The sequence below is a fragment of the Dipodomys merriami genome, unplaced genomic scaffold (genome assembly GCF_024711535.1).
Source record: "Dipodomys merriami isolate MVZ:Mamm:240054 unplaced genomic scaffold, mDipMer1.0.p SCAF_5, whole genome shotgun sequence".
In the NCBI taxonomy this organism is placed as follows: Eukaryota; Metazoa; Chordata; class Mammalia; order Rodentia; family Heteromyidae; genus Dipodomys; species Dipodomys merriami.
The window spans coordinates 66,660,646-66,688,286 of record NW_027206068.1 but is presented as its reverse complement, the minus strand read 5'-3'; the positions used below and the strand labels follow the sequence as shown (position 1 = coordinate 66,688,286).

The window sequence follows — 27,641 nt, the reverse complement described above, 5'->3', positions numbered from 1 at the left end:
ACAGGTCTCTGATTGGAGCAGTAAGATGGAACACAAGTCTCTGATTGGACCATTCCCTTTACCTCTGTTAATGTCTTTGCATTTTTGAGCAGCCAACGGAGCCAGCCCTGTGTTTGTCTGGGCAGCACTGATTGTGTTGAAACCACAGTAGACTCTTGGGATTCCCATCATCTCTGAAGTTCTTTTTATGGTTTAATTTCAGAGTGCAACCCCATGAGAATTTCCCCAGGAGGCTCTATGGCACAAAATATGCATGGCTTATTATGGGACAAGAAGAGTTGTCCTTGGTCCTGGTTATTGAATGGGAGTCTAGATCTTGTCTTGCCAAAGTAAACTCAACGTTTTACTGTCTGCAAGAATCTGGTTAACAGTTACTTACATGATCCTAAGCATGTTGCATTGTAATCAGCTTAACACCCCAATAAATCTACTAAATAACAATTGTTATTCTCATTCCATAGATGAGAAGATTAGAAGAAGTGGTAAGAACCTTTGCTTGTTAACATACTGTATAAATTGACAAAGTTCAGATTAAAAGTCAAGGCCCTCTACTTTGAAGAAAGCATTTAGGTCATTGAACTGAACCCTCCACGTACACTCTCTTCATTTTCCTGTGTGCAAACAATTTTACAACACATGATTTATATCTTCTAATCAAACCCCGCTATGTAAACTTTCCAAAGCAAATTGAGAGTCTGAATAGCTTAGAATTCAACTTTGAACATTTCCAATGTGCGCATCTTCAGTGTTACAGGTTTGAAGTTCAAGTGTTATCATGAGGGGGGAAAAATCCAGAATGACACCCAGTTAAAAATAAACCCTAGCACAGCTAAAGAATTTGCAATGTCTTTTAGAAGTGTTAGCAGTGGAGTTCTGTCTGAAACGGCCTTATCAGAAAGGTCTGTGCCTGTCTTTCCGTGGGGTGATTATTCCGTGTTCTTCTCATAGCAAAGGTCAGCCCGGAGCCCAACACCTAGCACACTTACATAACAGCACCAAGCATTAAGGACTCCCTCAACATTTGGAATTATATCTTGTTGCTTTTAAAATTTATTTTTATGGATGAATTATTCATGTCTGAGTAGGTGTGTAGAAACAGTCTTACCACTCAGCACTTTCTGCAGAGTAAAAGGTCACTTCAAAAGTAACTTTGTTGGTGTGCCTGTGTGAGGGATGGGCAGTCATTGTCAAGGTGAGATCTGAGGCTTAGCGGGAAAGCTTGAAGGAGAAGGAGAGGTTCCCTGTAGCATCAGCTCCAGATGTTCTGGGGGTGAGGAAAAAAGAAAGGAGAATTTGTTTTTAAAAAACAAACAAAAATAAGCAAATGAAAATCATCAGACCTTAGAAATGAACAGTCAATAAATCCAAAGTCATTGTTTAGATTTTTCTATGTTGTTAAGATTTTTGGAAAAGAAAATGGAAGAGTCTATATATCCAAACCATGAATATCAAGCTGGCAAAGATGGGGTTTTTTTCCCCTAGCTTGGAAGGGAAACGATTAGATTGCTTTCCTTCTACCATTATATATATTAAAAAATTGTACTGAAGTGAAATGAGTGAATTCTTTTCAGTGCCTTAGGACAAAGTGCCTCAGGACTGAGCTTCAAGTCTGAGAGGAAAATGCAGTCAAGGTTGGTTTCCCAGCCGTGTCTCCTTGGCTTAGATAGGGCTATATTCTCCATGTTTTCATTTGGCCTTCTCTCTGTTCATATCTCCAGCCAAATTCCTTCCTTTGTACACATAAAGTGTGTGCCAGTTCCGAGGCATGACACTCGGGGCTTAGGTACTATCCCTTAGCTTTGATGCTCAAGGCTGATACTTTACCATTTGAACCAGAGCTCTACTTTGAGAGTTTTTGTTTTTGCTTTTGTTTTTGTTTTGGTGTTTCATTGGAGATAAGAGTCTCAGGGTGGCTCCAAACTAAAATCCTCAGATCTCAACCACTGGCACCTGGTGAAATTCCCTCTTCTTTACAAGGACAGTAATCTGATTGTATTGGGGGTCACCCTAGTGATTTCTTTTAACTTAATTATGTCACTAAAGATGTTATCCTCAAATACAGTCATGTCATGAAGCTCTGTGGGTTAAAATTTCAACATACCAGTTTTGGGGGAACATAACACAGTGCAAACCAGCATGATACTAAATACATTTGATTGAATTTCCATTGTGTGTGTGTGTGTGTGTGTGTGTGTGTGTGTGTGTGTGTGTGTGCACGTGCACACATTACCATTTGTGTGAATATTGACCTTTGCTTGTAATAGTTGTCTTAATAATTTAATCTTGAAAATATTTATTTTTACAGATTATACAGGAAGTTGAAGGAAATTGCCCTGTAGTTATAATTAGATTTCTAATATTAGTTTTATGGAATACAGTAAGGTTGTTGACCTCTTTGGCTCAGAATTTATTTTCTATAAAAGCAAGTGGCTGAGCAATAGGTTCTTAACTTTTTTACTTCAATTCGGAAATCCAAAGCATTATCATAATAAAAGACTACAGAAACACAAACAGTATAAGTAGAAAGAGGTAATTTTGTTGGTCCTCATAAATAAAAGATGTACTTACAAATGGTTACTTTACCCAGGAAACAAATTCTTTAGATTATTGTTAATGGATTTACTGACTTTAGAGGAGAAAAAAAGAAGCATTTCAGGATTGACTTTAATGCTGTAATAATAACCTATTATTTTCTGATGCAAAGTGGGAAGAACAGATCAACAGCAAAAAAATCTAGACATTTGTTTTAAGTATTTCAGGAGTGTGTTTATGTTGGCTTACTTTGCTGCGGTGGCAGTGAATTGCAAGATACATTTCATTTGTGAGTTTCAATTTAATTATACCAATTCAATTGCGCTTTCTTCGTCTGTCATAACACACTGAAACACTTCCATGAAATGAAAAGAATATATTTTAAAAGGCATAAAAAGTAAACCCTTGTTGATTCTGTATTTAATTAATCCCTAGAACACATCAACACATTTTATGTCAGAAAATGAAAATCTGAAAATGAGTTCTATGGGTTCCAAAGTTATGACTAACACATTTGACTGAAATAGAAGAATTATGAATGGAACAAAAATTCCAAAGCTTTGTCTTACAGAGACTTACAGTTCCCTTGATTTACTTATAATTGATTGCTTATATCTTCCTGTTCTCAGGAGAGATGAATTTATATCTTCTGATTAAGATGTAGGATATCTTTTGGCCTAATGGTTTTTTGTCACCCATGCAAAGTTAAACACTTGTGTATTTCCTGGAGCGAACATTATTAACTTACAAATACATTAGGATTCTTCCCATGTACAAATGGAGTCTACTTTATGTAAGAGAACAGAAAGCCATGGAAAGCCACACTAATGGCCAAATCTTGACATATAGACTGTGGGAAACAAACAACCACCAACCATCTAACAGCCATGTTTGTTTCTACTCCATGACTACTTTGTATATTTTGACTAACTGCTTTGGTTTGGTGTTTTTACCTCTAAAAATTCTAAATTCTTGATTCTATTCCTTTCGTCTTATAGGTGAACCAAGTGTTCTCATTTAAAACTTGCTATTTTTTATGAAGTACTTCTTTGTCAAAACAATTGTTTCAGTGTTAAGCAGAGGTACTCACTCCAGTCCCACCGTGGAGCTCATCAGTACACCGAGTAACTAGAAGAGGGGCAAACAGGATAGCATCTGTAAGCCCAGCTCCAGTGTTCTTCCTGACACGTCTATAAGGCTGCATCTAGTTTTGCCTGTGAACTACCAAAAATGATCACTTCCTCCACATTCCTTCTCAGTATTCTTTTTTTTAAAAAAACCAGTTTGTCAATTGAAAATAAAAGCAGGATCCTTAAAACCATTTGAGAGGATAATACAGGTGAACATTTTAAGCACTGTAAATATTGTAAGGTATCTTTAACTTTTGGATAAACAGATATTAAAACCTAGGGATCAACACATGTCCCTCTTTGAGCACAGGAGATCTGGAGTTGTTCTGATGGCTTGAGAGCCCTAATTTCCAATTATGTCTAATGGCACAAGCCACAGGCTCCTTCTTCCGCTGGAAGTAATGATAAATGGGTTTTCCGCAAGACTGAGCAGCAGAAGGACCCTGTGTGCAGCTCTGTGTAGGCCACAGTGCTAAAAGTACCGCAGATTAGCATTTTATGGCAGGGTCTTAAATCCTTTTTAATAACAAGGAAGCTATCATTACATGAATTTGCTTCTTGCTATGGAAGTGACTCTCAATTTTGGTGATAGAAGATATGGATTGAATTTGTGTGTGTGCATGCAGATGCCAGGGCTTGAACTTAGGAATTCACACTCTTATTCTATTTTTGCTCATGGAGTGGTACTCTACCACTTGAGCCATTCTTCCAGCTTTGGTTTTTGATGGTTAATGGGAGATGGAATCTCAGGGACTTTTCTACCAAGGCTGGCTTTGAACTGAAATCCCCCATGTCCTCAGCCTCCTGAGTAGCTACGATTATAGGCTTCGGCTACCCATGCCCAGCAAGGGATTGCATTCTTTATTTGCCTCCATCCCCAATGTATCTTCATGCCAGTGCTCTGAATGTGTGGATTTTGCTACAAAAAGTCATATTCCCTCTATCTTGAAATTCCTCTGTTCTTGCTTCTGCTTTGTCTTTTATCTGCATTGGTCTAACTTATACTCTTTGAGCATGGAAACATATGCACAAAGCTTAAGGGAGGACTCGAAGACATTTTTCTTAAAGATTGAAATCTCTAGTTGTCGACTGAATAAACAGAAGGGAAGGAGACTCCATCCAATGACAGGTAGGAATACTTTTCCATTTGTAGTAAGCAGAGGCCAACCAAAGAATTGACTCCATCCATGAAGGTAGCACCACAGAGTGATAGGTGAACATTAAGAGTATTTGAGATGTTGGTTTTAGTCCACGGAGTTGATTTTTTCCTTTTGTAAATTTCTAAATTAAAAAAAAACAGCATCTTCAAGTAGTTGTACAAAGGGATTGCAATTCAACACAACAGTTTATGAGTACAATGTGTCTCGCTCAGTGTCACCCCTTTCATTGCTCTCTCCTTTTCTCTGAACCAAATCCTACTGACCATGGATACACATCACAAGCCATACATGATTGAGTGTAGGCAGTAGTCATAAAAACATTCTTTTCCCATAACAATATGGAGAATGGTCAATAACACAGGTTGAATACCTGCCTCTTATTTAACATAACTTGTGGAAGATAGGAGAAAGCCAGAGTTGGGTGTTTATGTCCCTGGAGAGTTTATGGTTTACCTGGTAGAAGGAAGCAAATGGGCAAATGTGTTATGATCACATTTACATTTCAAATATTGTGTGGTGTGATGAATTTTTCAGATATAGGGGCCTAGACAATCCAGGTATGAGATTGAATCTCAGTCTGTGATTCAGTGGAAGGAACAAAGAAGCAGAGATACTTTGACAGCTCCTCAGGAGAGAATGAATTGCAAGGGAAAGAAAGAAGGTATGACTGGAGCAGGACATAGTAGCTCATGCCTATAATCCTATCTACTCTGGAGGCTGAGATTGAGAATTGGGCTTCAAAGCCATCCAGGGTAAAACAGCCCATCAGACTCTTTTTTTGTTGTTGGTTGTGGGGCTTGAACTCTGGGCCTGGGCGCTATCCCTGCGCTGTTCAGCTCAAGGCAAGCACTCTACCACTTGAGCCACAGTGCCACTTCCAGTTTTATGGTGGTTTATTGGAGATAAGAGTCTCACAGACTTTCCTGCCCAGGCTGGCTTTGAACCATGATCCTCAGATCTCAGCCTCCTGAGTAGCTAGGATTACAAACATGAGCCACCGGCACCCGGCTCCCATCAGACGCTTATCTCCCCTTGTTCACCAAAAGGCCTAAAGTGGAGATGTAGTTCAAGTGGTAGAATGCCAGCCTGGAGCAAAACAAGTAAGGGAGAATATCTAGGCCCTGAATTCAAACCCCCAGTAGAGGGATAGGGTTGGGAAGGGTGGAAGAAGAAGGAACTACTTATTAGAAGTATAGTTGAAGTATACCAGAAGAGTATTTTGAACTGAAAATCGAAGAGAAAAGAGCTTCTGGGAGCAGAGTTAAACCCGGGAGTGGAATGTTGCCACACATGAACTGAACATGTGAAGTCAAGGGAAAAGACAAAGCAAAGATGATGATTCAGCTTATGGAGAGGGCGCTTTGAGGGTCTGTGGCTATTGGGGGTGGCTCCAAGAGGAAAGTTTCCAGAATGGTCTGAAGGGGTCAAGAATAATTGGACATTCACTGACACACATTACGTATACACACACACACACACACACACACACACACACACAGGGTCACAAGTCACACAGGTTTCTTGTCCTTGAAACTAAAAATGATGAGTTTGTTCTACTTGTCTAGAAACCTGGCAAGTTCACGGAGTAAAGACCCCATTGTTTTTAACCTTTGTTTCCCCTTTATGTGCCTTAAACGGGATACTGAGCAGAACAGCCTGTGATGACCACATGGCCACTCACCGAATAGCATCATCATGTATCACATATTCCAAAGGCATCAGGATTTATTACACATCTCCATAGAAGCATGAAATCATTAATTACATTATGTATGTGAAGATCTCCAGAAAAATCTAAATATTAAGTTTTATTTCAATCCCTAGTCACAAAAGTTCCTTGATGTATTGTTCTTATTGTCTGTTTTGAATCCATTAGCCATCAAGTGCGCACTTTATTTCTTTAACTTGGGTTTAGCTTTTATACTTAGAGTTTGTACACTGATTTGCCATTAGTCCTTGTGACTGATGAGCTCAGTGACTTCAAACCTAATACTCACCAAAGTAGCAGTACAGAGAGCCAGTAGTTCACACCTATAATCCTAGCTACTTAGGAGACTGACATCTGAGGGTTACAGTTCAAAGCCAGCCTGAGAAGGAAAGTTGGTGAGACTTATCTCCAATAAACTACTTCAGAAAAAGCCAGAAGTGGTGCTGTGGCTCAAGTGGTAGAGCACTAGTCTTGATCATAAAGAGGCTCATGGACAGCACCCAGGCTCTCAGTTCAAGCCCCAGGACTGGCAAGGAAAAAAAAAAGAGTGAGAAAGCAACAATGTGGATGGAGAGCTGATTGATTCTTTAGAGGCAGTTTTCAGTTGCTTACGGCAGTTTGAACATAGACTATACCACATCCATTTTTAAATGCTTCTATAATTTTACAGGAAAATATGGTAGAAGAGCTGTGCTGGAAATTAGTATACTATAACAGCATATTAGCCATCTCAGCAATGTAGGTCTTAGAGACTAAGGGTTTGCTGGCTTTCTATCAAGAAAGAATTAACAGCGCATAAAGATTTCCCCAGAAAAATGTCAGGTAGTTAGAACATGTGACTCCCTCTTGCTAAGGTGATTTTGGATTATTCTTCTCAAGACTCAAAAACTTGCTGTAAGATTTATTTATATTCCTGAGGCATTATTCTCTGCAGCAGGCAGAAGACAACTGAATTATAAGTGTTCTGTTTGACTTTGACAGGTGTCAAAAACTCATTTTAAATTTCTTTTCAGAAACCTTGATTCCATTTGGTTTTATTGATATCATATGTTATGTTTTATTTATAACATAGCCTCCCTCCTTGGCTATGTAGGGGTTATTTTCAGTGGCAGCTCAAAAATGTAAATTTCAACCATTTCTAAGAAGTTGCTAAAAGAAGTTTTTGGAGTATAATTATATCTAAATAAGGCTCAACCTATAGCTGATGTGAGAATGTACCGATGTGTAGGGTTTAAGTTTATTTAATTGATGAGCTAGTAGTCCTGAAATGGATTGTTATCATTTTGGGTAAGGACACCTACTAGATATAAATCCTTTCTTTTCTCCTTTGTTTTGTGGGAATACTATTAGAGGTAAATGCAAGAGAATGAGAATCCATCTAGATAGATTTCCTTTTTCAGAAATCACAGTACAGAAATGGACAGCCCAACCAGAGTTCCCTCTAGGACTCACAAAGAAAACTCACTAGACAGTAGCTCAGATCCAACATGTACCCAAGCCCCAGAGCTAGGTAAAAATCATATAGGAATTTGACTTGCTCACTTTTTGTTTACCTAGTAGTCCATAGACATTTCTTGTCAGCAAACATGGACAAAGTGCTGTTCTCAGTGCTGGAGTTGCAAAGAGAGTCTTTCATGTCAGGAATTCACGAAAGCAATTCGTATTTGAATCATAGTTTGTTAATAACTTAAGGGTCAATCCCAGTGGTTATTAAGGATTCATTAGAAACATATTTTATTGCATCTGCATTATGATTAGGATCTCACATTCGTGTTTCCTGGAAGAACTTTAGACAAATTTTTATTGTTATTAAGTCATACCCAGAGGAAAAAAGATGGAGTTGTGATGTGTTTATATCTTGTAAAGAAAAACCAACTCTCTCTCTCTCTCTCTCTCTCTCTCTCTCTCTCTCTCTCTCTCTCTAACAAATGTCTGGCAATTAGGATTCCTCATGAAACCCAATAAATCTACCTAGTGAGTGTTATAATGAGCATGTCTTATACTGAACCATTGATATTTTAAAAGATATTTACACAATGTAGAATAATTCTGTAACATTAAGGCTCTTTTTGCAATATGAAGTATTTGTATTCTTAGTATCTTCAAGAAAAATATCTGGCAAACTCCAGTTGCATTCATATCCAGCAGAAAAATGGCTACATAACTCTAAATTCTTAAGACATTAAATTCTGCTACCTGATAATTAGAGCTTCAACTCTAGTTTCAGGTGTTATTATGTAGTACTCAATTTTTAAAAATTAAGGCTAGCCTACTGATAAAACACTTGTATAGTGAGTGTATGTGAGAGATCTTTGGTTCTAGTCTCATCATCATCTTAAAAAATTGACTTTTGTAGAAAGAGAGGAAGCACTAAGATTCAATAATAGTAACAATGCAAAATAATGTTTTTGAAGATTTCATATTTACCAGGAATATAGTCTTTGTCATATGTGCGTCTTCTCATTCAGTACACAAATTCCTACCGTTCTTCCCATTGCAGGTTGGTCTTTAGAGTTCACAAGATCAAGTGTACATTCATTGGTACAGTTTGAATTGGAACTAAAACTTTTTTTCTGATTACACATCTTTACCCACTTTGCTGTATTATCTGAATATGAGAGGGCACTGTTCCCTGGGTATTCATGCTTTTCAGTGAGAGAAGGAATGGGGTTGTCAGAATATGATGTGAGGTATGCGTGTCTCTCCTTCCTCCACAAAGACAGCAAACCTTGTCAGGAGATCCAATGGGAGCCTAAGCTTTCCATTTGGCTGAGAGAAACTCTGCTAAGAAAGTTGATCTAATAGGGAGGTGGGGAGAATAAGAAGATAAGGGAGGGATTTGAGTTGAATGGGTTGTGATTCTACCCAGGGACAATTTGAAGGAATCACGGAGAACCACCTCTATGAAAGAGAAGTGTGTAGTTAAGAATGAGGTGTAAACCAAATGGACGTGAGTGCTCAGGGATGAGAGAGGCAGGATGATTCCATCTTCCCTCCACCACTCCAGGACAACAGGTGCTCACTCTGTGGAGAAGGAAAACAATAGCTTCCAGGTTGTTAGAAGCCCTGAGAGTGCCCTCACTCTGTGTGATCTGGGGTAGGGACATTTGGGAACGGAGTCCAGAGTCATCAAGTTCTGCTCTATGTAGGGAGCTCAGATGTGGGGTCGCAGAAGACATGAGTGAGAAGGGACTGGGTTGAAGCCACAGAAGGAAGTTCACAGATTGCTGAATCTCTTCCAGGAGAGATGAGAGGCTTCATGGAAGTCAGTATGCCAATAGCCTGAGGTGGATACTTGGCTGGGAGGCAGGTTTATTTTCACTCAGGTTGTTAGTGTCTTCTCTGCTCTACTAACTTCCCAGCAAAATGTAATTTTAGAAAACTAATGGTGATGCTATTCCCCAGACTCTAAAGAATAGCTTTGTCATCATCCACCTTTAGCCAACCATTAATGGGACACTAATGCATTTTGACATGAGGGGACAGGATTGAATTCCTTGGCTTTCATTTAATCGCTGTACTTTTTCTCTCCCCCTACCCCCCATATTTTAGCTGTCTGTTTTTGTGTCAGTAGCTGGCTTTGTAAGAGACAAGGTGGGAGAAGAGCCAGGGGCATGACAGGTCACCAGCCAGACCACTTTCCCCAGTTCCCTGTCAGCATTGTCTTCGACCATCCAAGTGTGTGCGCTCAGCTGTCCCCAGTATCTGACAGCAGCGGATAACCAGTTGTTGGCAGAGAGAAGTTTGTGGGATAATTACTCTAATGATATTAGCTAATGTCTGTGGGGCATTTACGATGTGTCAGGCAATTTTCCAAAGCAGGTCACATGTCCTGACTTACTGAATTCTCAGACTAGCCCTGTGAGCCGGATACTAGTATTGTCTGCATTTTACTTGCGAGGAAGCTCAAGCACCGAGTTTCCTAATTAACCAGCAACTACAAGAACTTCAAATCCAGTCAATCTAATTTGGAGTCTGAGTTCTTTTATTCACTTTTTAAAGTTAGAATGTAATTTTATTCAAAGAGGACACCCAAGTCACATACATTTTAATTTTTAAAAGCGCATGACTAGACATATTAAAATTTTGAGCTACCTTTTTTTCTTGGTGAGATTTTTTTTATTTGTATTGCATTGATTTATCCATGATTATTACAAAATTGAAACTCTCTGATCAAGAAGAAGACATGTTTACTTGAATACTCAATCCCTACTGCTTTTTTTTAACTTCAGAAGGTTGTACAAGGTGATTACACATTAACATATCCATCTGCCATCCTTTGATTATTCTTCCCTCTGTTTCTTCTCCCCAGGCCTATTTCATATTTCCCAATTCTTTTATCACATATGCACATGGAGTGTTTTGGATGTCGTTTTCCTCTGTTCTGCTTTTCACTCATGGTTTGCTGCTTTGCCTCGTTCACATTAGACTTCACAGGAGAACGCCATGTTTGGGGATGGGCTCCAACTGTGGTAACTTTTGATAGAAAACAAAAACAGTGGGCAGCTTAGTCAGAAAATACTGGTTTAAGAAAGACGCTAATACTAGGGTAGGGAAGCTGGATAGGTTGTAGGGTATTGTATTTTATTTTATTTGGTTGGTCATGGGGCTTGAACTCAGGGCCTGGGCACTGTTCCTGAGATTTTTTGCTCAAGGATAGCACTCACTCTGCTACTTTGAGCCACAGCTCCACTTCTGGGTTTCTGGTGGTTCACTGGAGATAAGAGTCTCACAGACTTTCCTGCCTGGGCTGGTTTTGAATCACATTCCTCGGAGCTCAGCCTCCTGAGTAGCTAGGATTATAGGTGTGATCCACTAGTGCATGGCTTTATTATAGGGTATTAAGAGGAGAGCTGACAGCAAGAAGTGGGCAGATTGATAAGAATGTGAAGTGCTAGTTAGCAAGTCTCCATTTTCCTTTTTTGGCTTAGCTGATCATTCCAGAGAATAAGTAAATAACATGTGAATTAATTGGGGATCTAAAATTCTCTACATAAATGACAGGCTCTAAGTTATGTGGCTGATATGTCCTGGAAGCCCAGAAGACTGCTGAGACAGAGGCCAGTGCTTGGGCAGCAGCATTGCGTAGGGCGGAGTCAGAAGGCAGCAGCGAGAACCATGGAGGCAGATGTGGACAGGGAGCGGGTATTGCTGATTTTGAGAAAGGTGATTCACGTGGGGTAACCTCAAAGGCAGGAGAGCGCCTGCCAGTGGGGAACAGGGACTGGTCAACATCCTTCTCTGATTCCTCTTTCCCACCTGAAAACTCGCTCTACAGTGAAGTCTCCAGTCTCACAATCCCCAGCCCACAGGAAAAGATTAGAGCTCAGTGCCATCAGTTATGTCGATGTCTGGAAGAAGCTTCCTTCTTATCTGCTACATTTGTAAGAACATATTTGCTAATTTCAATCTTTGTAAATCAACTTGAGTCAATTTGGAAAGTTCGAGATCAGACGCCCTTATTTTGAAGTAAGTGCCTGGTTAGAACCGTCTGTATTCATGTTGTTAAATTCTACAAATTGTTCCTGACCACTCACATCTAATATTTAGCACTTTTTTTGCCATAATTCTTACCATTTCATTTAGATTGGCATGCTTTAAAATAAACTATTTCTCTAAAAATGAAAATACTCAATGCAAATTAACTCTCAGCTCCTACCACAGAGAGATAATCACTTGGAACAGCTTGGCGAACATTTCTCCAGACATTTCCCTTATGTATATGAACTCTTAAATTGTACAATTTGCATATATAAATTTCCGTGATAGCTTTTTCACTTTATGTTTTAGCCAGACTTCCCTCTAAATAAATATGCATCTACACATTCTTTTATGATATCTGCCTCATGTTCTTTTTTACTATTTTTTTATTGAATTGTTGTACAAAGAGGTTTAATTCCAGTGGTCATGTTATGAATACAATGCATCTTGGCCAATGTCACTTACTTCTTCCATTTTTTATTGATAAAGAACAGTCTTAGCACTCTGTAGAGATGGTCTGACCCTGCTAATCATCTGGTTTTCTGACTTTGCTGCTTAAATTCATGGCATTCTTGGTATTTGTTTGTGGGCTAGGGAGTCTCAGCTTCTTAAAGGACATTGTATAAATGTGGAGGATAAAACTGATGGGAGTAGAGCCTGAACCTCTGCTTCCAAATCTGACAGTCCATTGCTCCATGACCATGACCTTAAAATTATTCTACCTTTCTAAACCTCTCTTTGACATGTTATGTATGCATGATACTTACCGTCTGCAAACTAAGTTATAAATGAGAGCTCCTAGCCTCTCATCACAGCGTTTATAGACTAGGTCAGTTTTATTCCTCTGCAACTCATCCACAAGCAGCGCTGTACCAATGCAGAGGAGATGGCCCACAAACACAGTTTGCACACTTTGACTGATGGCCCAGCACAGCCCCTGAACATGTCTTCCTGTTACCCCCATCCACAGCTGTCTTTGTGTATTCCTCATTGGCTTGTTTTTAATTCAGGGAATCATAGACAGTTCTACTGTCAATGATATTACTTTGAATTTGTGTATTTACAATTACATTGTAAATTATTAATTAAAATGTGTGCATGTATGAGAGCAAGACAAACTTTACGTCTATATTTATAGCTGTATTTGTTATTTTTAAGAAAGTAGAGTTGAAGTCTATAAAGAGGCAGGTACTATACTTTGCTCTGAAATGAAATTTTGCATAGTGGTGTTATGTTTTTCCACTCACTTATTCAGGTACATGAAATGAAATGATATGTGTCCTCTCTTTTTCTTCCTTTTTCTGTTTCTCTCTCTCCCTTTTTATACATTGCTTCTTCTTTCTATCCATTCTTTCCTTTCCCTTTCTCCTTTCTTCTATCCTTCCTCTTTCTGTTCTCTTCTCTCGCATTTACTGACATATTACCATGTAACATAGAAATGAACAAAAACATCAATCCTCTGGTAAAGAAAATTTTCTCAATCAATAAAGTTTAAGGATAAAATAGCATTCAAAGAGAAGTAGGAGGGTTGGGAAGGTGGCTCAGTGGTAGAGCGCTTGCCTCGCATGCATGAAGCCCTGTGTTTGATTCCTCAGTACCACATAAGCAGAAAAGACTGGAAGTGGCGTGGCGCTGTAGCTCTAGTGGTAAAGCACTCGCCTTGAGCTGAAGAGCACAGGGACAGCAACCAGGCCCAGAGTTCAGGCCCATGACCAAAAGAGAGAGAGAGAGAGAGAGAGAGAGAGGGAGGAAGAGAGAGAGAGAGAGAGAGAGAGAGAGAGAGAGAGAGAGAGAGAGAGAGAGAGAGAGAGAGAGAGAGAGAGAGAGAGAGAGAGAGAGAAGTAGGAATTGCATTCTGTTAATATACTAAAGAAATACTGTGGCCCAGAGTAGGAAGTGATGAAAAATAAAATCATTTCATTCAACTCATGCCTAGGATTCAGCTGTTTTGAAAATGGGATTTAAGAAGAAACTGAGGGAATCTAGTTATAGAAATTCTAGGGTTGAGTGAGATACTCCACTAAGTTTAGTTCTTTCCCCTTTAATTTTTATGATGTGTTCTGAACCAGGTTGGATTGATTTAAGCTGAGTAATATAGTTCATCCTGTTCCTAATGAAAATACAATATCTTTAATTTTTCTTCATTTTTGGATGTTCAGAGACATCTTCATTGGCAGCATTTGTAACATGCTTCATTGAAACCAATCTATAGGGGAGTGCTATTTCAATATTACTCCTAGCAATTTTGGATTCTTAGTCTAGCTTTAGCTGATTTGTTTCTGTTTCTTCTGATGGTTAGGCCACCATTAAACCAGGCTTGACGACTTTAGACTTATTTACTATAGTTCTTTGTTAAATCCAGCCCACTTCTCACGATTTCAGGTTAGGTATCTCTAATTCATATATATCAAAATACATGATCTCATTAAAATTTTAAAAGAAATGAATAGCAACTATGTATAAGTTGTCTCCAATGGGTATTCTTTTTCTTTTTGCTTGTGACCATGTTCTTACCTAAATTCTGGAATTATGTGGTTTCTAGGGAAGCATTCTCCTGACCATTGCTGTGTTCCAGCAAACGACCCACAACTATGGATGGAATGTGAATTTTTATTCTAAGCCAGAAGACAAATTGTTGTCCCAAGCCCTTCCAGGTGCATGACTCCCAATCCCACGCTCCTTTGTATCTGACCACATGATTCTTGTTTTCGCAGTCCCCAGTCTGTCCCAGATCGCCTGAGGATCCGGGTGAACAAAATCAGTTTACAAGACTATGAAGGATTCCACTACGACAAGGAGAAACTTCGGGAAGCTTGTAAGTTTCAAGTGCCTGTCAAGTTTCATGTGATCAGCCTGCCTTCAGCATCTTGATCAACCTTGATTAGAGAGGTAGATTCATTTGGCCTTGTGCTTGAAAATGTGGTTCAAGAAGCGAAGAGAAAGGGAGGCACATGGGAACATTAGTATATGGGCTGAATGAAAAGGGAGCTGAGCAGGAAAGAATACAGTCATTGTGCTGTGGACATGGAGGCTGGAGCTCTTGGTGTATGCACCGCTTTTATCTCAGCTTCATCTATGAAGGGCAAAGCAGAAAGCTGGTGGTACAACATGTAGTAACAGTGATATCCAGGAGATCTTGTGCCAACAGAGGTCTCTGAAGCCTGCGTTGGCACATAGTTCTGTCACTCTTAGGTAGCTCTGGAAAAGCTGCCCACAAAAGGTACAGCCATCATTTCAAGCTATTATGCTGGTGTATCATTCAAAGCAAAGCCCCTTCTTATGATGGTAGGTTGACTGATTGATAACGAAAGGCCACTGTTGCTGAAATCTCAAATTCTACCTTTTCTGTGTATCCCTTTGAACACACAGCTTAATTGTTAGTTTGCCTCATCGATCGTTATTTATCGGATCTTGTTTACATTCTGGCCCCTATTTAATATCCATTTCTAAATCATAGACCAGAAGAAATTAAAATCCTGAGTGATCTAGATATTAACATTATGCATTTCTTCTAACGTGTGGATGCCCATAGTCAGAGAATAATCATAGATCAAAGAAGGTAAGAAAGATGTGATTACAGCAAAACAGGGCTACCAGCAAGGAAGGAGTTGTACATAAATCAAAGATTCACTCATTTAAACCTCATATGGGCCAAAGTGCACCTGATAGAAGCACAGAAGAGGGAATGAGTTAAAGTGGTCAGGAATGCAGTAGTGCCAGTGTTTGATTCTGGATTCTGATTCTGGAGTCTCATCATGTAGGGAAATCTGGAAATACAAGGGAAGTCTACTTGTGTACAGAGAATTTGCTGTCTGGAGTTGGTAGTGAGTAAAGATCCTTCGCCCTGGTGGCCCCGTCATTGAATTTTTCTGGAAAGTTCTGTGCAAAAGCGTCAGTTTCTCAGTTCTCTCTCCGCTTCAATTTCTGCTACCCTTTGAGGTGTTTTCCTTTTGTTTCTTCTCCTCCTCCACTTCTGTCCTTCACCTCTATCTCATTCCTCTGGTTGGAAAGTGTGAGCTGAAGAAGAGGAGGAGCCCAAATCTCTGCCTTTCTTCCTTCTTTGAACAACATATTACACTTTCTAATGTGAATAAGCTGGTTGTAGGTGGCACATTAGCACAGCACCTAATTTAGCACACAGAGTGAGAACATGGATTTTGATGTAGCTATGAAGTAAACCAAGACTTTCAGGAAATACTAATTATAGAAAAAGCAGCATGTATGCCGTTTTTTGTTTCCAAACAATAAGCAACAGATAACAGAGCACAAGTAATATATTCTAGCCTACCATCGAGTCTGAAAAGGAGTCGACGAGGAAAGGAGGAACAGACACATTGGAGAGTTTGGGGCTTATCTGTGGCTCTCAGTTATCTGTTCCATTTTTTCTGTGGCCCTGTCTCCACCATTCCCTGAGGTAATTCAACTTCTTACAGGAAGACGACATTTCCCAGCAACTGCTTTATTTATTTGATCTTAATAAAACTTCCATAGGAGGAAACTTCTTAAATTCAGAGAAGTGGCTTGATATAAATGGCCCAATATAAATTTGTTGAGGACAAATAAGCACTCCAAAGGGGGTAATAAGTAGTCAGTCTAAAGATATGAATTTGGAGGAAACAATATTGTCATTTGTACATGAAAGTTGCCGATTCAGACATTCTTCTTTTAATATATGATGCCAACGCTTCTCTCCAGTGGTTGTTCAGCAAAATTTGACCTTTGAGGTTACAGATATTTCCTTACCCTCTCTCTTTTGCCTGCACTACAAATTCATAGGAAGGCTGACAGCTCAAATTAAATAGAAGAGCAGAAGCCAGTTCAAGTCCCTATGTGAGCTGCATGCCAAAAAAGATGTTCTTTCAGAAACATTAATTAATTAAGTTCCCAGAACACATTGGATAAGAGGATGCCCAGGCATACACTCTGACCTGTGTCCCACAAGAACAAAGGAAGTGTGTCCTCTCAGGCCATTTAGCTGTTGTCAACCATGTCTGAACTAGAGTTGTGTGTTGTGTGTTACTGGGTTTCTTTTTCTTTGTGGCATACCCTAAGAGTTTATTCAAGTATAATGTGGCTGTTTGCCACGGCCATTTGCTCCACTGCTGCTCATGTGTCTGGCTTGTTACTCATATCAGATGTACGTAAGCTTGGGTGGTGGTTGTGTGGCAACTGTAATGTGGGGTTCCCTGATAATTCAAGATAGCAGCCCCTTTGATTGCTTTCCTTAGTTCATTATACAGAAAGATGACTGCACTGTTTGAAATATTCCCAACCCCACTTCTATCAAGTACCATCTTCCCCAGGGACATCCCCTAACCGAGCTGCAAGGACAGCGCAAGAGCTTTGACAATCTCTCCTTCCACTCTTCTGGATAAACTTCACAATGACTTACCTAGAGTTTCCCTCACTGACTGCGATTTGTCAGCCCTTGTGTTAATGGATGTGATGTACAGGAGGGAAAAGTCTATTCCAGGAAAAAGGCAGAATGTAAGGACAGAGTATGTGTGTGTGCACATTACAGATAAATATCAAAGTGGATCTCTAATAACGATGACAGAAAATCATGACCATCGACTGAATAAACTATAGAAGTAGGTCATTCCTAGAGCGAGCAATCATCAAATCTAGCAAAGGATATTCAACTTTTGAAACTCTGTTATAGCTCCAAAAGATATTCATTAGGATGGCATATGCTTAAATATATAAACTTTTCAAAATTTGTCTTTGTTTTCTGCAAGAAGAGAAAGTTAAGCTTCATTTTGCTTCTGACATTAGCTGACTCTGCTCTTTGGATTGACTGGTAATTGGTAAGAGTCTAGGGACTAAAACACAAGTAGTTAAAATCAGTTTGGACTCAACTGAAAATAGGTGTGCTCTATAAAGATAGGTGGACCTGCCATCGATTGTACATGAACGTAGTGGTCACCAGTGCTTTATGTCCATTATCTTACTATAATGAAAGTTGTCTGGATGCATGTAATACACAGTCTCCATTTCTTTATTCTGTTGGTTGAGAAGCATGAGAATAGGATTGTTTATGAGTCATTAGAGCTCTTAGGCGTTTACACTTATGGAAGTTCCTTGATAAGCAATTTAGTAGAAAAACATCAAAGCTATTTTTTTTTTATCTTAGTTGCTGCCTTGGCAAAGTAATGTCATTTCTCTGATGATCACGTCGTTCATCTCTCAAATAGGGTGTGGAAGGTTAAATGTAAGCTAAGATCTGAACCCTCCAGTGCTCATGTGGACCCATGACCCTGCTCTCCCACGGCGGAAGCAGTGAGGATTGTGGTGGCAGTTGTTCAAGGCTCTGCTGTCACCTGTCACGTACCCATCACAGATCAGGACAGCCAAGTCCACAGTAGGCTGGCTTTTTTCAAACTGCACCCTCCATTACCTCCGAATCACTTTCTTTACTTCAACAATAGAATTCAACTATAGGATCTAACTGTAGAATTAAAAAATATATAGTTATCTTGTGGCAGATTAGTTCTAGGCCCACTGTGAATACATACCTAATTACACAGATTCTCCCGTTATCTATATAATCTATGCAGGTTATTTCAGATGTAACTTGAACACAAACTCCCAGATATTTAAAATCATCTAGCAATTACTTATGATACCAAATATAATGTAAATGTAATGCAGATGATTATTATGCTGAATTTTAAATGGGATAATGGCAAGACAAATAGTACATGTCAGTACATTAAAAAAATCCATTCTGGGGAGTTAAAAATTGTTAATTTACCTCTGTAGAACATTGTTCACCTACTATGAATTTTTAGAAATACTTTGATATTTGAATTCATGAAGAGAATTCACCCATTGTTGAAGTTAGCACATTCATGACCCAGTCAGCTCTCCGTAGCGCCGTCAGCTGAAGATGTAACTTTATAAACACATGCATTCTTTGGGAAGACACTTCATATCCAGGCAACAAGCACTTGGTTAAGTTGGCATTTGCCACCACTTTCAATTTTCTGCTTTCTCCCTTCCCTGCTCTGTTCTTTGGGAGTCTAACACCTGCAAAAGTGGAGAAGATAGATCACTGGAGTTTTCCTTGTTCTCACTTTCCACATTTGGCTTCAATTCAATTTGACAAATATGTAAAGGTGGTAGAGCGATTCAATCATCATGCATTCATACTTTCAGCAACTACAAACTTGTAGAAGTTGTCGGCCAGATACTAGGTGCTCGTCTCATCTAACAGAAAACATCGATTGAGTTCTTACCGTGAGCTAGCAATGGCTGGAAGACAAACAAAACAGAACTAGTCAACCATTTGCCAGTGCTTATTTTCAAATAACAAGAAATGTGCAAGTGGTATGGAAACACCATGCACCTCCTTTTTTCTCCTTTAACAAACATTGCTTACATAATGGAAGGAAGAGATAAAAACCTATACATCCAGAATGAGACAAGACAGTGTAATCAGCAGCAGCATGGCCTTAGCAGACTGCCCTTAGCAGTCCCTTTGTGGTCTTCAGGCATTGTCAAGGTCATCAGAACTCAGTTAAAACTCTACTACTACAAATCAGAAAGAAAGAAAAAGAAGGAAGGAAGGAAAGGAGGGAAGAAGAGGGGGAGGAGGAGAGGAAGGAAGGATGTAAAGGAAGGAGAGAAGGAATAATGGGAAGGAAGGAAAGGAAGGAAGGAAAGGGAAAGGAAGGAAGGAAGGAAGAGAAAAAGAGGGAAAAGGTGAGAAAAGGTAGAAGAAGGAAGGAAGAAGTGAGAAAGAAAAGAAAAGAAGAAAAAAGGGAGAGGGAGAGGAAGAAGGAGAGGGAAGAAAGGGTATAAAGAAAGAAAGGAAGAAAGAAAGAAAGAAAGAAAGAAAGAAAGAAAGAAAGAAAGAAAGAAAGAAAGAAAGAAAGAAAAAGAAAGAAAAGGAAGGAAAGAAAGAAAGGAAAGAAAGAAATATAGAGAGAGGGGAGAAAGGATGGGAAGAAGGAAGGAAAGAATGAATGAAGAAAGAAAGGAAAGAAGGAAAGATAAACCTATCAACCTTGTAGAAACTAGCTAGGATTTAAATTTTCACTCTGACTTGTTTGCTTGAGAGAGTTTTCACTCCTAATGAGTCTGAGCTGTAAAAATTCCTGTTAGTGATTTTGTTTCCAGAGTTTGCTAATGACACTGATTTTTGTTTCTATTGATTGCTTCATTTAAAATTGAACTGTTTCTCTTCAGTTAACAAGATTTTTTTAAAACAAAACAATGAGTGATTTGCAAACTTTTGGGGTTCCTTTCTCAAGTTTTATACCTGTGATGAAAAGAAATTTGATGGAATTTGAAACTCAACTTTATAAGAACCTGCCAGTGCTTTATAGAAAGCACACCCCAAAAGTCACATGGTCCAGAAGAAGGAAATGAAAATCCGACATGGCTTCCTTTCATCTTATGAGTGACATTTTAAATTAACTATGGGCAGGAAGTTAGGGAATCCAAACTCTGGAATCATTTTTAATCACAAGAAACCAGAGGCTGTGAAATCTTTGACAGATCCGTTGTTCCGTTTCCTTTTGTATGCTGATTTGCTTATTAGATGTGTCTGGCTGCTTCCAGGTGAGGGACGGGCAGTTAATGATGGCAGGTTGTTGGAAAGTTATGGCTGTGGCCCAAGGATGGGGAACTTTGATTGAAATATTTCCAGTTGAGTCTCTCTCATTATTATTGTCGGCCACTAGGTAGGAATTTAATCCTTGATAACCCTGGTATATTTCAAGGTAATGAGGTAAAATGGAAAGATTCCACTTGTCCCTTATCAACCTTTTTTTTTTGGGGGGGGTGGTATTTCCTGCTTCTCCTTTTTGATTTTTACCTTTAGTTCCCAATTCACATCGTATCTTTGACTTCTTCAATAGCGATAATGTCATAGCGGATCATACTTGTTTTTCTGTCAGTATTACCTGATACTAGCAAAATTTTTGCCCATAGCAAACAAATGCCATTTTTCTCTGGAGACTGAGCTCAGTGCTTCCTGTTCTACCACAAAGCCACGAACCTCAGCCTTGTTTGACACTGATTATTTAAAAAATTAGGTTCTAGTTTCTGCCCCAGGTGCATGACTAGCTAGTGATCGCCATTTTGGTTTTCCCATACCTAGTTTCTGTGTTGACAGGCAGGTACCACCTCATCCAGATTCTCCTTGGGAAGAGACATCTCTGCCTTTTCTGCCTAGGTTGGCCTGCGACTGTAATCCTCCCAGTTTCAGCTTTCCAAGTATTTTAGGCTATCAGAGACGGCATAGGACGTAAGGGACTTTTCTGTCGGGGTTGGCCACCCATTATGTTCCTTCCATCCTCAGCCTCCCAAGGAGCTGGTTCATGGTATGAACCACTGGTGGCTGGTAGAATAGTTATAAATCTACAGAAAAATTAAATGAAAGGGAGAGAGTTCTATACAGCCCTCCAACCTGACAGTCCGCCTAATCCTTCCTAATTTCACCTGATAATACTTATTAGTTCAGTGCATTTGATTTCCTTCTTTGGTCCTATACTTATATGAGATTTCACAAATGTATAATGATAGATATTTACTATTGCAATGTCAGAATAGTCTCACCTCTAAAAAAAATATGCTGTGCTGTGCTTTATTTTATGTGCTATACTTTTTTCTATTCATCTTCCTAACTTCTGGCATTTATTAATCCTATTTTCACAATCCTTCTGCCTTTTCTAGAATGCCCTGAAGTTGGAATTATGAACTAAGTGGATTTACTCAGATTTTCCTTAGCATACTGTATTTAAAATTCTACCATGTCTCTTGGGTGATTGATCACTGATTTATTTTTTGCTGTCATATTCCTTTGCATTGGACTTAAACTCATGTCCACTGGTTTCTTTTGTTTTACCTGCTGAAGGAAATGTTGATTTCTTTTTTAATCCAAGTTTTCAAAGGATGCTGTACACATTCATGTGTTCATTTTTAAAATAAGTTTTTATTGTGAAAATACCATACAGAGGGGTTACAATTACATGAGCAAGGTAATGAATACATTTCTTATCAAGCACTGTTGCCTCCTCCTTTGTTTTCCCCCTACCATCCCTGCCCTCCCATCTCCACAACTACACTCCCCCCCACAAAGTTGTAAAGTTCATTTTTTGACATAACATCTTGTACATTTCATTGTTGCAATGGGTCCACCTATATCCCTATTTAAAATTTGTTTTTTCCCTTCCCCTCCCCAAATTATTCATCAAATACAGTGAAAACAGGGGTTATACTGTGGGGGAGGGACATACAAAGCAAAAAAATCACCTTATAAATACATTAGAAACAATAGCAAGAAAAAAAAAACACTGTGTCCTTATCTTGGGGTTCATTTCACCTAACATCATCTTATCTGACCTTTTCTGCTTGTCTCAGACATATACTAGTTATTGCAAATAAGGGAAAATTTGGGACCTATGTTTCTTCAGGCCTGGCTTACTTCACTTAATGTGTTCATTTTTGCATGGATGTAATATCCAGTTCAGTTGGGTGAATACAAAGGAACATGAGGATGGACTATAAACTGCTAAGCAGTTATGTTTAATTTTGTAAAAATCCCCCATGGTGCCTCCTAAAGTGCGTGCCATTTTGTATTTTCAGCAGCCATGGATCAGAGGCTTCATGTCCATCCCAGTACTTGATGGCTTTTAGCTCAGCATTATCATCGGTGGGTAGTGGCTCTCATTAATTTAATTTGCAGTTCTCTAATCACAGACTATATCGAGCCCCTTTTGATATTCTTTGCTTTTAATTTCTTTTGGGGGGTGGGAGGGTAGTATGAATGTTCAGACCTTTTGCCCATTAAAAAAATAGTTGCTTCTACTGAAATTCAAGGATTTTATGTATTTTTTGATCCTCTTACTTCTTTTATCAGATGTGTGTTTTCTGTTGTCTTATGTGTTCATCACAGCACAGGTGTTTTCATTTTAATGAAGTCAAATTTGTTTAGTTTTTCTTTCATGAGTTATGCTTTTGAGGCTGTATCTATAATGCCATTGCCAAATACAAGATTTCTTAGTTTACTGCCTGTGTCACTTTTTTAAAATAGTTTTTTTTTTTGTGGTTGTTTTCCAGCCTCTTGAGATTTTTTTTAAACATTAAAACTACATGGAATTGATTAAAGATGGCAACAACTTAGCATAAACTCCAATGTTGGTCAATACGTCAGAAATTCTACCACAGAATGCATTGATTGTAGATTATTATCTGTATTTTGATGGTTTACCGTATTTTTCAATTTCCTTTTTTATTTTGTGACCTTTTTTGTGGGAGGAAGACAGAACTGGGGTTTGAATTCAGGGTCTGGTACTTTCTAGGGAGAAGTTCTGCCATTTGAGCCATGTGTCTGCTTTAGTTATTTCTTGAACAAGGTCTCACTTTTTATGCTGCATAGCCTTGCATGAACTCTAATCCTATTTATGCTTCCTGCATAAATGCTAGGATGACAGACATGAGCTTGTCAATTTTTTTATTAGTTGAGATGGGGGGTTTGCAAACTTTGTGCATGAACTGGCTATGAAACTTGATCCTTCTGATCTCTGACTCCTAAGTAGCTAGCGTTACAGGCACCATGGCTAGCCCTTACTTTAAAACATTTATCAGTATTATGATTGCTCTCTGCAGAAAGTGCTAACTTCTTTTTTAAGCCTTCACAAAGCCTCTGCAATTCTATTATTTTTCTGAGTCTCTTTAGAAGGGAAAACCCAAATCTTGCAAACATATGCAGTTTCTGAGAAGCTTTTCTCTAAAGAATCACACCTTCTTTTTAATGATCCCACTGAAGATAGTTTTGTTTGTGCCTTGAATAAGTAAATGGCCCCATTTAGCTGCAATCCTGTTTTAACAGGACTTGCAATGTAATAGTAAAAGTGTCAGATAATTAAATCCCTTTTTTTTTTGTTCCCATGCTGAGCTCTCAGCTCTTTATTTCCACTGTGATACCTTGTTGAACACATCGCTGTACCTTCCAGAGCATGAATTAACTGTTGTTTCCTCCTTTTTGTAAATCCCATGATCAGCTTCACAAGGACTTGGTGTTAGAGGTGGCTCATTCTTGCTTTGGCTCCAGAGCGTTTCCTTATGTTACAAAGCAGTCATCTGCGATTCCCTTTATGTCCTCTGTAGGTCTGGCAGATTCCTTTATTGATTTGCTTTGGTGTAAGAAGCTTTGGTGCAGCACGTTATCTGCCATGAGTTTTCTCACATGTGGTCTGCTGAAATCACTCTAAGGATTTCTGAAAGGCCAGCACTTTACATGTTGGTAATAGAATTTAGAGGAAAATGTGATGAATCTAATATGGCTTATTAGGACTGATTAAAGGAAGGATTTGCTCAGTGTGTGTATTGCAGGCATTGACTTTATCTTCACAGTAATGCCGATGGGTGGGCCTGTGGTTTTGCTCATCACATACGATTTTCACACTGCGTTTTCAAAAAATCAAGGGCAAGCCAAGCTCATGGAGCCATCAAAGTGTTCAAAAGTAACTAACGATAGCCAGGCACTGGTGGCTCACATCTGTAATCCTAGCTACTCAGGAAGCTGAGATCCAAAGATCAAGGTCTGAAGCCAGCCTGGGCAGAAACGAGACTCTTATCTCCAAAAAGCCAGAAGTGAAGCTATGGCTCAAGTCAAAAAAAGAAAACAAAACAAAAAAAACCTTCAGGGACAAAGCCCAGTCCTGAATTTAAGCCCTAACACTGTAGCCCAACGTGCTACACCAAAGCTTCTTATACCAAAGCAAATCAATACACACACACACACACACACACACACACACACACACAGTATCTGTAATTATGATATTTAGAATATTAAATACTATATTCTCTATATAGTAGTTAAATATAATACTTAATGGTTAATAGTAATTAAACATTACAATGAATGGTATGAGAACAACTGTCATAGTAAACCTACCAAATGACAGTGCTAGATGTCAGTAAGTTAATGGAAACTACTGCCCAGAAAACAATAAAAATATGTCCCTGGCACACACCTATGAATATCTTGTTCATCTAATACATGTCACAGGTGAGATTGACATTCACATGTCAAGAAACTGCATGGCATTATTTATGTTTAGTTTATATGTGTAGTCCATCAGCTTTTCAGTTCAAGATTGGAAATTCTCATGTAAGGAGTTTAATAGGAAAACCAGTCATGTGATTTTCTGTCTAATTTTGATTCAAGTCTGATGTATTGTCACCATGCCTACTGATTCCTAAACAGTTAGCATTGATCATATTATACAATTGCATTTCATTATAAGCTGAACAGCATTCACCTTAATTCTTATGGACCCTGAGTTGGAGCATAGGTAACAGAGCAAGCCTGGATTCCCAGGCTGCAAGACACTCAGAAGCTGGCCTATTAGAGAAGGAGGCAAGTGAGGGGACAGTGAAAGGGCTCACACAACCCTGCCATGTACAATAATGAAAATAGATAACTTAAGAGCTTCTGTGTTTGAGCACCCACTCCTTCCTGCAGGCTTGGCATGGTTTGGTTTGGCCCCTGTGTAGCTTGAATATGGGACAAATGAGGCCATTCTCTTCCTGGCCAGCCCACCACTCATGCATTCACTTTTTAGAACTCAGTGTGGAAAACTAACAGAGACTCCACCTTTCTGTGATGCTGAAGTTGGATGGGAAGTGGGAATAGCTCAGGGCAGCTCTCAGGTAAAGGACAGCAAGATTGGACACTGAGTTGTTCCCCTGGTAGTTGTGACATCTAGGGTGTGTTATTTTTCTGAGGTATAGTTTCCCCATATGAAAGTCTGAACAATGGCATCCACCTGTCAGGATTGTGGCAAACATTCAATAGCAAAATTAAGTTGGCATTTTTTACACTAATATAAGTTTCTTCTCTTCTTCCTGGTCACTCTCCTTTCTTTCCCTCTACTCCTTTTCTCCTCTTCCTCCCTCCTCTCCTCCTCTCCCTTATCCTTCTTTCTCATTCTCATCCTAATCATTATCATCAGTGTTTCATTCATCTAGTTGTTTTCTGCTCATGCTAAAATTCATGTAAATCATATATTATACTATACAATATGAGTCAGAAGTATACAGATCTTTTTCCTAGAACTCTCTCACACAGAGAGAGACATAGGAGAGAGACAGAGAAAGGCAGAGAAAGACAGAGTGAGAGAGAGAGACAGAGAGAGTCTGTTGTAGCATGGTTGGCTTTTCAGAGGTGGAATGTGATTTACTCTTACAGGACAATAAAATGACTTCGGCCACCTGGCTTCTCTCAATGCTGTGTCTATAAATCTTTAGACCAGGCCTTGGAGCACAGTGCTTGTGGAACATGCATAATCATAGCTCAGCAAATTCCTAGGTTGTTTTAGAATACAGTTTGCTTCAATCTCTGAGAAGGTGAGTCAGTGTACCCCAGAGTTGATCTTCCTTCAGATAGTTGATTCACTTGGAAACATTCTTTGACTTTCCTTTTCCTCAGCCTTTTGATGTTTGCAGACTGTGTTTTCAGTTTGTTTTAAATACTCCAGGTACCTTTTAGTATAAATTTGGTCTTTAAGATGTTGAGTAAGTGAATCTCATATACAGGGCACCTAAGCTTCATACATCCCTGATTCTTCTTAGAATTTGTGGTAAAATATGTATTTTAACAGTTGTTTTTGGACATTTTCTTTTAGATCATCTATACTTTAAATTTTTCCTGTAGAAACAATACTTGAATTTCCTGAAGATGAATAGTGTTAATTTATGCACTATTTGACATAATGTACAAAATATGCTCAAGTAGTCCTAACTTCAAGTAGAACAGAAAAAATTAATTAGTAAGTCCTGTTGGCATTTTATTTATGAGTGGTTACAATGTATAAAGAACTTTTCAATGCATTATTTAATTATGGTCTCAATTATGCGACATTTACACAAACAGAAATAGGTAAAGGGGGTTAGTGGAGGTCAGAGTAAATGCTGAGAAAGAGCCAGGGTAGGACCTACGTTTTGGTGGGCAATAAGCAATTTGCAGGATAATTCCCTCAAGGCTGAGGATCACCAGTTAACTCCATAATTTCCTGAGTATTTCATTGTCTTGAGGGCTCACTTCCTGATTGGCTGATGGCTACCTTATCTCTGTGTATGCAACTACTAATGAGCGTTCACTAGGGAAATACAGACATTAGAATAGGTAGATACTTAAGAAGAGATCTGTGATGGGATGCGATTGGCTCCTACAAATAAAGGCCAGGTAGAACATTATGTCATCTGCAAGTTGGGAAAACAGGAAAAAGTCTGGTCTATGTTGATCCAGGTCCAAAGACCTGAAAACCAGATGAGGTGATAGTGTATGTCTCAGCATAGGTTGAGGGCGTGAAAACTAGGGTGGGTTTGGGCTGTCACTGATGTAAGAGCACAAAGGCCAGAAAAATAAGAGCTATGATGTTTGATGGCAAAAGAAGATGGGAGTTCTTGCTTAAGGAGAGAAAAAAATGTGCCTTTCCTTTTCTTCTCTTCAGGCCGTCCACAGATTTGATGTTAGGATTCCATCTCCCACACATTTTTGGCTCAGTTCATGATATAAATTCATATCTTCCAGACACATTCTCACAGCCAGAAATAATGTGAGCATCCTGTAGCCCAGTCAAACATATTGACTTATGTATATTTAAAATGAGG

At 39.0% G+C, this 27,641-nt stretch overlaps 1 protein-coding gene across 1 annotated transcript in view; it reads left to right on the top strand.

The window, feature by feature from the left end:
* Nucleotides 1-27,641, top strand: part of Dgki (diacylglycerol kinase iota) — a 434,705-nt gene that overhangs the window by 290,370 nt on the left and 116,694 nt on the right. Inside the window, 1 exon segment of the mRNA XM_069996861.1 lies at nucleotides 14,726-14,826. Coding sequence (XP_069852962.1) covers nucleotides 14,726-14,826 — 101 coding nt within the window.